Below are 12476 nucleotides of genomic sequence, written 5' to 3' on the forward strand. Positions count from 1 at the left end.
TATGAGGTGACCTGTCCAGCGAAATCTTTGTATTTTTGCATAATTTGCTATAGAGAGTCCTTTGTAATATTGGTATAACTCGTGGTTGAACCTTATTCTTCATATACCATTGTTGCAAATAGGTCCCAATATCCTCCTTAATATCTTTCTTTCAAAAGTATTAATAAAGTTTATTGTCTTTTCTGTTTTGATTCATGTTTCTATGCCATGTTGTACCATATTCTACGCCTTTGTTATTGGCCGTATGATGGTTTTATATATTTTAAACTTTACTTCCCTATGGATGTCTTTGGATCCAAACACCTGCGACAGAGAGAAGTATGCTTTGTTAACAAGCATTATCCGTTTCCGCATTTTCTCCTCCTCGGTGCAATATTAGCGTCATCTATTGTCAACTTCTGCAAATTTCGTTGTTTCCTTGCTTGTATTAGGGCTTAGTTTTATCAACGTTGACGGCTAACCCCATTTCTTTCGCATTTTCTTCAAGCTCCACATAAAGTTCTTTGGTGTCTATTGTGGTTCTTCCCACCAAGTTTATATCACACGACCGAAATTAGTGTTGTTCAATTCTCCCTAAGCTGCCAGAACACTTGGAGATGTAGTTTCAAACATTTAAGGAGGGAGGCTAAAGCATAAAAAGTTAACAAGCCTAGGGTAAAGGCTAAGCTTAAAATTAGGCTAATAAGCCTGTAAGAAAACTTACAGAATATAATTTAAATTAGTTGTTTTTAAAGCTAAACAATTGATTTCGTAACTAAAAAAACAGCATGTGTTTGAAATATCCTAAACTTATACTACATTACCGAAGACATTTACCTGTGGATTTGTCCATTACTGTGAAAATATTCTAGGCCTTTCAATACTTCTCTAAGAACGGTGGCAATGGTCGCTTCGTCAAATACTCCGTGTTTACAATTGGATGCCCTCATTTTATGTTTTATTATGTCCAATAAACTACCTCCTGCAATTAAAAAAAATATATTAAATTAACATAGTAGTTTTTATTTAACGTTACGTAGGATTACAAAAAAAAATGCTTTCATAAAACAATAAGTTAAATTGACACATCTATTTAATGGGAAGAAACTACAATTTTAATTCAAAATACGTTGTATTTGACTTTTATTCATACATATATATATATATATATATATATATATATATATATATATATATATATATATATATATATATATAACAGGTATATAATCTTTGCTGAACAGTTAGGAAACAAGGTTGAAATATTGGGTTAGACATTTTGTAAAATGCCAATTAGACATACATAATTTTTTAAAAAATATTTTAGCTTTTATCGCTTTATACTCAGATTTTTATAAGTTTTTATATAGTTTTTACTTTAATTTATATTATTTACTATTTACCAAGACAAAATTTCATTGTTATGTCAGTATTTAACAACTAGGCTCTACATCCTCAAATAATTTTCCTGAAGATGATAATAAACATTATCGAAAGCTTGGAATTATTATAAAGAGTTTTCTTTGAGATTGCTGCTACCCCAATATTTCAACCTTGTTTTATATATATATCTATATATATCTATATATATATATATATATATATATATATATTATATATATATATATATATATATATATATATATATATATATACAGGGTGGTTCATCTTATTCGCCTCGGTCTCTGTACGGAAAACCACTTGATATTTTAAAAAAATTTCTTCACAGAAATATACAGGGCCTTTAATACTACAACCTAAAAATAATGTGAATTATACAGGGTGTTCCAAAAAAGAGTGGTATATCAAAGTTATATTTTTTCTTATGGAATGCCCTATATCTGATGACATTATTGAATTGACCTTAAAAAATAAGCTATACTTTCATAAGGGTTCCCTATACCTAAATACAGGGTGTTTTGATTTATTTCGATTTTTATAAAAATGTAAGGTTTTAGAAAAAAATAAATATCTACGAATCTAAGAAGCAGTAACAAACTATTTCTTGGATCTTAGTAATAGACTATTTAGCATACTTAAACAGATGCTTATTGCAACAAAATTTCTTACAGGGTGGTCAAAATATGAGATTGTTCTATTAACAAATTCAAGCTGTAATAACTTACTTATTTTAAATGGAACACCCTGTATCTTACTAGTCTATCGCGTAGAAAATTTGCTTAGCTTTCAATTTGTATTAGGGTTTCCTATACCTATCTTTTTACAGGGTGGTCAAAATATTAGATTGTTCTATTAACAAATTCAAGCTGTAATAACTTACTTATTTTAAATGGAACACCCTGTAGCTTACTAGTCTATCGAGTAGAAAGTTTACTTAGCTTTCAATTCTTATTAGGGTTTCCTATACCTATCTCCCTTCATTTTTTAAATATTTAAAGATTTCCTAATTTGTAAGCTTTAAAAATTAGAATTACATAAGTACCTATTTCGTGTTTATGTACAACACACCACCAACACCGGCAATATACTTAGACAAGATACTGTCATTAATAATAAAATGTTCATTGTTATCATGTAATCACACATAGTGTTGTATTATTTTAGTTGATTTTGGCCTACATTTGAAATTGAATAATATGTTTATTTTAAACTGTATACCCTATATTAGATGCCGTATTCTGGAAGATATTTAAATTATATTTCATTCCGTATAAGTATTTTCCATATCTTAACCCAACGGTTATTAAGTAAATTTAAGAACGCCACTTTTTGTTTGAATTTTTAAATCGCAATTACAAACAATTAAATGCAATGGCTACTTTGACGAAAACGAGATTATTGTACAAAAATATGTAAAAATGGGTATTTACAGAATAACATGGGAATTTATATTTACAGAATAACATGTGTATTGAGAATGTTACATGGAATTGAAGAGATTTTAAATATATTCCATTATAAAGAATAGAATATCGAGTATGTCATTTAAAATAAGAACACTCTGTGTGATTAAATGATAAAAATGTGAATTTTATTAATGAAACTATCTTGCCTAAGATATCTAAGTATATTGCCGGTGTTGGGGATGTGTTGTACATAACCACGACATAGGTACTTAATTCTAATTTTTAAAGCTTACAAATTAGGAAATCTTTAAATATTTAAAAAATGAAGCTAGATAGGTATAGGAAACCCTAATAAGAATTGAAAGCTAAGTAAATTTTCTACTCGATAGACTAGTAAGCTACAGGGTGTTCCATTTAAAATAAGTAAGTTATTACAGCTTGAATTTGTTAATAGAACAATCTAATATTTTGACCACCCTGTAAAAAGATAGGTATAGGAAACCCTAATAAGAATTGAAAGCTAAGTAAATTTTCTACGCGATAGACTAGTAAGATACAGGGTGTTCCATTTAAAATAAATAAGTTATTACAGCTTGAATTTGTTAATAGAACAATCTCATATTTTGACCACCCTGTAAAAAATTTTGTTGCAATAAGCATCTGTTTAAGTATGCTAAATAGTCTATTATTAAGATCCAAGAAATAATTTGTTACTGCTTCTTAGATTCGTAGATATTTATTTTTTTCTAAAACCTTACATTTCTATAAAAATCGAAATAAATCAAAACACCCTGTATTTAGGTATAGGGAACCCTTATGAAAGTATAGCTTATTTTTTAAGGTCAATTCAATAATGTCATCAGATATAGGGCATTCCATAAGAAAAAATATAACTTTGATATACCACTCTTTTTTGGAACACCCTGTATAATTCACATTATTTTTAGGTTGTAGTATTAAAGGCCCTGTATATTTCTGTGAAGAAATTTTTTTAAAATATCAAGTGGTTTTCCGTACAGAGACCGAGGCGAATAAGATGAACCACCCTGTATATATATATATATATATATATATATATATTGATGCACGTTAAGTTGTGACTTCCGGTATACAGACTTCCAGCGGTGTTGTCATATTTTGGAAGTCACAACGACTCGTCTGCTAGATTTACCTCCTATTTTGAGCGTAATGTGTGATCTTTTGAAACTTTTACTGTGAATACAGTTGTCTGTGTTTTAAAGTTGTCTATTTAAATTAAAATATTGATATTCTTTTGATTATACAGGTATACAAAAAAATACATTTCGGACTATTTGACGAAACCATATGACTAGGGGGGTTTTTGGGGTCGCTGGTTACGAATCCGGGGTTCGCTAACCTCTATCACGTCAGGTAAAGGTTATTTCAAGGACAAATCAAGATAAATCGACAGTCGCTCTGAAAAAGTATGTTAGGAGGGTTTTGGGGTCGCTTATAACGAATCCCGGATCCGCTGACCTCTATCACGTGTAGCTGAAGGTCATTTCGAGGTCAAATCAAGATAAATCAACACAATCGCTGTGAAAAAGTATATTAGGGTGTTTTTGGGGTCCCTGATCACAAAACTGGGGCCCGTTGAGCTCAACCACGTCAGGTAAAGGCCATTTCAAGGTCAAATCAATTTTGTTAACTCCTCCTGATTTGAACTTGAAATGACCTTTACATGACGTAGTAGAGCTCAACGGACCGCAGTTTTCATGATCAGCGACCCCAAAACTCCCTATACTTTCAGAGCAATTGTGTCAATTTATGTTGATTTGACCTTAAAATGACGTTGAACTAGACGAGATAGAGGTCAGCGGACTCCGGATTCATCTTCAGCGACCCCAAGAACCCCCTAATATACTTTTTCAGAGCGACTGTCGATTTATCTTGATTTGACCTTGAAATGACCTTTACCTGACGCGATAGAGGTGAGCAGACCCCGGATTTGTGATCAGCCACTCCAAAAACCCCCTTGTCATATGGTTTCGTCAAATTGTCCGAAATTTAGTTTTTTTTGTAAACCTGTGTTATTTATGATAATATGATTGATATTTATTTTAACAAAAATACTAATATATTATTATTGCTGTAAAATGGATTTATTGGAATTAATTAAAAAAGTGTTAATAGTAAGTCATTTATTTATGAAAATTATATCAAAAATGTTAATAAATAAATTTGAACTTATAGAAAATTTTAATATTTTAGATTTTATTACAGGCACCGTCCTTTTAATTTTTGATGTACCAATAATAATATGTAATAAAAAATTAAATGGCTAAACCCTCCAGGTGGGGATTACCCGCTAAAAAGCTATCTAGATCCATCTTTTTCGAGCAGATTTTTCCCAATCTGCTACTCGATACTATTGACTATGCTTCTCCATTTCTTTCTATCCTCTTTTGTTTTTCTGCTAGTCTCTAATTCCTGCCCTATATAAATCTTCCTTTAATTCCTGTAACCATTTATTCTAGTTCCTCCGCGTCTCCTTCTAACTCCGGGTCTCCATTGTAAAATTGAGTTTATAGTTGTTGCGCTACCTGCTCTCCATATATGCCCCAACAATTGTAAAATTGAGTTTATAGTTGTTGCGCTACCTGCTCTCCATATATGCCCCAACAATCCAACTCTGTGCCCAAATCTGAAAATCTGGAATAATATCTACCCGGGTCGAAACATTTTTTTTTTAATATATGAAAATAGTTATTTATGAAACGGAGTGAGTGCTATACATCGCGTAAGTTCGCAAAAAGTACTTCACGCACAATTTCATAAAATATTTTATCTACGATAAACAAATAAAAATACTGTAACTCTTCGTCACTGGAATTCATTTCTATTCTACAATTCTTAGAACTGTGACATATAAAAATTCTAATTTCTTTCAAACCACAAAACTGTCAAATTTTTTTTTTGTAATTTATTGCTCATTATGTCATCACCTCTCTTGTGCTCTGCACAAGAGATCTAAGGTTAGAGCTAAGAATAAGGTTGGCTAGGTGCTACGTTTTCTCGACTCTGTTTTACGGAATGGAAGCTTGGACCTTGAATGCGGCATCAATGAAAAAACTGGAATCATTCGAGATGTGGGTATATAGAAGAATTCTAAAAATATCATGGACAGAACACGTCACAAACAAAGAGGTTCTGAGAAAGGTGAATAAAGAAATGGAAGTCTTAAATACAATTAAAACCAGAAAATTGGAATATCTCGGACATATTACACGTGGAGAGAGATACAACTTGCTCCAACTCATTATGCAGGGAAAGATTCAAGGAAAAAGAAGCATAGGGAGACGCAGAATATCGTGGTTGCGCAACCTGAGAGAATGGTACGGATGTACATCAAACGAACTTTTCAGAGCAGCCGTCTCCAAGGTCCGAATAGCTATGATGATTGCCGACCTCCTTCGCGGAGATGGCACTTGAAGAAAAAGAAGATGTCATCACCATGAAACGCGAAAGTTAAGAAAGAATATTTAATTATATGAAAGTGTGTCAAAAACAGTGAGAAAAAGTAAATCCCATTTAAAATACATTGTTACTTCATGCTTACTTTAAAGCACTGCTATATATAATGACAGTTTTCACAAACTAAAAATTTATATATTATAATATGACATAGAGTAGATAAAAGTCATTTATTAATTATTAATTGATTATAGTCAGAAGAAAATTAGATCATTCACCCCTTGTTTTTTATAATTGTTAACATACTAAATTACATATCCAATAATTATTGCTATCCATTAAATATATCGATGCAGATCGGCCTTATATCGGATCCTCTTCTATTAGTCCGTTCGCTGACGGTAAAATATTGCAAAACCCATAAATTTTAAAAAACCACTTAAGATTGACATGAAATTTGGCATACACATAGGTAACATATCAAAGAAGAAAATTGATATTGTGCCGATGTTTTCTTTTGCCAAGCAGACATTCCGTTAACATTTTTAGTCACAACATAATATCAATGTTAAAGTATTATTAGAGCAACGCGTTATGGTGTCATATTTCTTTTAATGACCGACACACAAAATATTTTAATGACGGATCCCACACTAGAACCAGATTTTTATTACCTACTGCTGATAAGGTAAAGAGTTATTAAATATCACTCGTTGTCATCTCTGTGTTAATTTGAAATAATAAAATATAAATATTGTAGTTTTGTATTCTAAAATATTTGGAAAAAATATCTATGTATTTTTTTTTTCATTTAGGTACACATCATTTTAAGGGATTGTCCGGAAGAGTACAGGCTCAGTATATCGGCAAATGAATTTTGTTTTAAATACCGTCCGTATAGAGGAGGTGCTCGTTGGGGATAGGCGCAAAATCTTAGTCCAGTGCTAATTAAATGCATTAATTTTTTTCGAATTCTGAGAAAACTAATAAGTATTTTTGAAAAATTTAAACGCAGAATGGAAGCTTACATTATTACCGAGGGCAGAAAGTCCCTGAAAACTTATATAATGTTTATTTTAATAACTTATATACCTAATATATGTTTATTTTAATAAAGATAATGGGATGAAAAAACAAGAGAAAAGTTAGTGTGATTTTTAATTTCGAATATTTCATTCAAAAGAAACTTTTTTTTATTCTAAGGGACTTTCGGTCCCCCGTAATAATGTTATCTTTCATTCAGGGTGTATGTTTTAAAAAATATTTATTAGTTTTCTCAGGATTCGAAAAAAATAAATGTATTTAAATAGCATTGGACAGAGATTTTGCGCCTACCCCCTTAAGAGAGAGTTTACTGCATTTTATATTATTACTAGAATTTATTACTTTAAACTTTTTATCGCTCTTGATTCATTTTATCGTGTATTTAATTCCATTCAATTGTAATTGTACATTCAATTTTTTTGTAATTTTTACACGTTTTATTACTTTCGAAATAACAATAACTATAAAATCGATTTTTCAGCCTACTTGGGTCAAAAAAATACACAATTTTCGGAAATTTCGTTAAATGAGAACATTTACCTACATTTCTTGTATTTAAGCTTTTAATAAGATTTTTAAAAATAATTTAGATTATTTAATAGATACATTCACCGGCACGAAAAACGGGCACCCCAAAAAATGGGTCATTTTTGATGGCTCGTATCTCCTAAACCTATTCTCCGATTTAAGTATTTCTTTAATATGTTATAGCCTTATTCTTTAACTATATCGCTGTAATAATATTGTTTCTAGACAGGTAAATTATCATTGTATACTGGGCGTACCAATCAAACTGGTTTTTTTTTTCAATTTTCACAACACTCTGTGGAATATTCTAGCCTTTATACAATATTGAAATTAAAACCCAACTATAGCCCCAGGTTTTCTTAATGTTCTGTTTGTTATTCATTCGCTTATGTTGGATAATAAAAAAGTTAGGGACTTTAACAATTAAACATGTTCTTTATCAATACATGGTGTTTCTAAATAAGTGCGACAAACTTTAAGGGGTAATTCTGCATGCAAAAATAATGATCGTTTACTTGATAAAGCTATGTCCGCAAATGCTTGCAAATATAAAATTATTTTGCCACACGATCATTATTTTTTCATGCAGAAATTACCCCTTAAAATTTGTCGCACTTATATTTAGAAACACCTGTATCGATAAAGAACATGGCTAGTTGTTAAAGTCCTTAACTTTTTTATTATCCAACGTAAGCGAATGAATAAAAAAACAGAATGTTGATAAAACCTGGAGCTATAGTTAGGCTTTAATTTAAATATTTTATAAAGGCTAGAATATTCCACAGGGTGTTGTGAAAATTGAGAAAAAAACCCAGTTTGATTGGTACACCCGGTATACAATGAAAATTTACCTGTCTATCAACAATGTTATCATAGCTATATTGTTAAATAATAAGGCTATAACATATTAAAAACATTACTTAAATCGGACCAAAGGTTTGGGAGATACGAGACATCAAAAATTACCCATTTTTTTAGGGTGCCCGTTTTTCGTGCCGGTGAGTGTAGATTAAATTAGAAGTTCATTGTAAAAAAGGAAGTAAACAAAAACACGAGAAAAATGAATTTATATAAGTAAATAGGTAAGTAAATATTATAGATAAAAATAAGTACAGAAAATATATAATTATAGAGATATATAATCACTTATTGTACCTTCATTTAAGGCTAACTTTAAAAGTAAAGCAGATCTGCTATTATTCATGTTTAAAAACAAAAGGCACACAAAACACTAAGTACGATTAGGACCGCGAATCTACAACACATAAATGTCTGGAAACCGTTACACAGGGTTGCCAAAAAACGGAAGTCACACCGAGCGGTGTGGTATACGGAAGACGCTACGCGTTGTGTACATAACCTGTATAGTAGCACGGGAGCGACACTAGCGCTGGTGATATACCGTCGAACTAAAATCTGATCTTATGAGTATGTTAGATACGATATGACTTCCAGCGAAATTTTTAATATAAGCCTTCTGATACCATCTAGTAGCCAAATTCGTAAAAATATAGGCAAAACGTTGTGACTTCCGAAATCGGAAGTCATAACGGTATATATGAAGTAACAACGTATTACGAGAATCTACTTTGGAAGTCACATGGATACATGTATCAATATATATATATATATATATATATATATATATATATATATATATATATATATATATATATATTGATACATGTATATATATATATATATATATATATATATATACAATATATATATATATATATATATATATATATATATATATATATATATATATATATATATATATATTGATACATGTATCCATGTGACTTCCAAAGTAGATTCTCGTAATACGTTGTTACTTCATATATACCGTTATGACTTCCGATTTCGGAAGTCACAACGTTTTGCCTATATTTTTACGAATTTGGCTACTAGATGGTATCAGAAGGCTTATATTAAAAATTTCGCTAGAAGTCATATCGTATCTAACATACTCATAAGATCAGATTTTAGTTCGACGGTATATCACCAGCGCTAGTGTCCCTCCCGTGCTCCTATACAGGTTATGTACACAACGCGTAGCGTCTTCCGTATACCACACCGCTCGGTGTGACTTCCGTTTTTTGGCAACCCTGTGTAACGGTTTCCAGACATTTATCTGTAGTAGATTCGCGGTCCTAATCGTACTTAGTGTTTTGTGTGCCTTTTGTTTTTAAACATGAATAATAGCAGATCTGCTTTACTTTTAAAGTTAGCCTTAAATGAAGGTACAATAAGTGATTATATATCTCTATAATTATATATTTTCTGTACTTATTTCAATCTATAATATTTACTTACCTATTTACTTATATAAATTCATTTTTCTCGTGTTTTTGTTTACTTCCTTTTTTACAATGAACTTCTAATTTAATCTACACTCACCGGCACGAAAAACGGGCACCCTAAAAAAATGGGTAATTTTTGATGTCTCGTATCTCCCAAACCTTTGGTCCAATTTAAGTAATGTTTTTAATATGTTATAGCCTTATTATTTAACAATATAGCTATGATAACATTGTTGATAGACAGGTAAATTTTCATTGTATACCGGGTATACCAATCAAACTGGGTTTTTTTCTCAATTTTCACAACACCCTGTGGAATATTCTAGCCTTTATAAAATATTTAAATTAAAGCCTAACTATAGCTCCAGGTTTTATTATCATTCTGTTTTTTTATTCATTCGCTTACGTTGGATAATAAAAAAGTTAAGGACTTTAACAACTAGCCATGTTCTTTATCGATACAGGTGTTTCTAAATATAAGTGCGACAAATTTTAAGGGGTAATTTCTGCATGAAAAAATAATGATCGTGTGGCAAAATAATTTTATATTTGCAAGCATTTGCGGACATAGCTTTATCAAGTAAACGATCATTATTTTTTCATGCAGAATTACCCCTTAAAGTTTGTCGCACTTATTTAGAAACACCATGTATTGATAAAGAACATGTTTAATTGTTAAAGTCCCTAACTTTTTTATTATCCAACATAAGCGAATGAATAACAAACAGAACATTAAGAAAACCTGGGGCTATAGTTGGGTTTTAATTTCAATATTGTATAAAGGCTAGAATATTCCACAGAGTGTTGTGAAAATTGAAAAAAAGCCAGTTTGATTGGTACGCCCAGTATACAATGATAATTTACCTGTCTAGAAACAATATTATTACAGCGATATAGTTAAAGAATAAGGCTGTAACATATTAAAGAAATACTTAAATCGGAGAATAGGTTTAGGAGATACGAGCCATCAAAAATGACCCATTTTTTGGGGTGCCCGTTTGTCGTGCCGGTGAATGTATCTATTAAATAATCTAAATTATTTTTAAAAATCTTATTAAAAGCTTAAATACAAGAAATGTAGGTAAATGTTCTCATTTAACGAAATTTCCGAAAATTGTGTATTTTTTTGACCCAAGTAGGCTGAAAAATCGATTTTATAGTTATTGTTATTTCGAAAGTAATAAAACGTGTAAAAATTACAAAAAAATTGAATGTACAATTACAATTGAATGGAATTAAATACACGATAAAATGAATCAAGAGCGATAAAAAGTTTAAAGTAATAAATTCTAGTAATAATATAAAATGCAGTAAACTCTCTCTTAAGGGGGTAGGCGCAAAATCTCTGTCCAATGCTATTTAAATACATTTATTTTTTTCGAATCCTGAGAAAACTAATAAATATTTTTTAAAACATACACCCAGAATGAAAGATAACATTATTACGGGGGACCGAAAGTCCCTTGGAATAAAAAAAAGTTTCTTTTGAATGAAATATTCGAAATTAAAAATCACACTAACTTTTCTCTTGTTTTTTCATCCCATTATCTTTATTAAAATAAACATATATTAGGTATATAAGTTATTAAAATAAACATTATATAAGTTTTCAGGGACTTTCTGCCCTCGGTAATAATGTAAGCTTCCATTCTGCGTTTAAATTTTTCAAAAATACTTATTAGTTTTCTCAGAATTCGAAAAAAATTAATGCATTTAATTAGCACTGGACTAAGATTTTGCGCCTATCCCCAACGAGCACCTCCTCTATACGGACGGTATTTAAAACAAAATTCATTTGCCGATATATTGAGCCTGTACTCTTCCGGACAATCCCTTAAAATGATGTGTACCTAAATGAAAAAAAAATACATAGATATTTTTTCCAAATATTTTAGAATACAAAACTACAATATTTATATTTTATTATTTCAAATTAACACAGAGATGATAACGAGTGATATTTAATAACTCTTTACCTTATCAGCAGTAGGTAATAAAAATCTGGTTCTAGTGTGGGATCCGTCATTAAAATATTTTGTGTGTCGGTCATTAAAAGAAATGTGACACCATAACGCGTTGCTCTAATAATACTTTAACATTGATATTATGTTGTGACTAAAAATGTTAACGGAATGTCTGCTTGGCAAAAGAAAAGATCGGCACAATATCAATTTTCTTCTTTGATATGTTACCTATGTGTATGCCAAATTTCATGTCAATCTTAAGTGGTTTTTTAAAATTTATGGGTTTTGCAATATTTTACCGTCAGCGAACGGACTAATAGAAGAGGATCCAATATAAGGCCGATCTGCATCGATCTATTTAATGGATAACAATAATTATTGGATATGTAATTTAGTATGTTAACAATTATAAA

At 30.5% G+C, this 12476-nt stretch overlaps 1 protein-coding gene across 1 annotated transcript in view; it reads right to left on the reverse strand.

Annotated features, from left to right (window-relative positions):
• Nucleotides 1-746: 746 nt before the first annotated feature.
• The window catches only part of LOC126890543 (serine/threonine-protein kinase OSR1), a 396681-nt gene continuing 384951 nt past the window's right edge, over nt 747-12476 (reverse strand). Inside the window, exon 3 of the mRNA XM_050659551.1 lies at nt 747-961. Coding sequence (XP_050515508.1) covers nt 813-961 — 149 coding nt within the window. The 3' untranslated portion in view covers nt 747-812. The remainder of the gene's footprint in view (nt 962-12476) is intronic.

This window comes from Diabrotica virgifera, chromosome 8 (assembly GCF_917563875.1).
Source record: "Diabrotica virgifera virgifera chromosome 8, PGI_DIABVI_V3a".
Taxonomy (NCBI): domain Eukaryota; kingdom Metazoa; phylum Arthropoda; class Insecta; order Coleoptera; family Chrysomelidae; genus Diabrotica; species Diabrotica virgifera.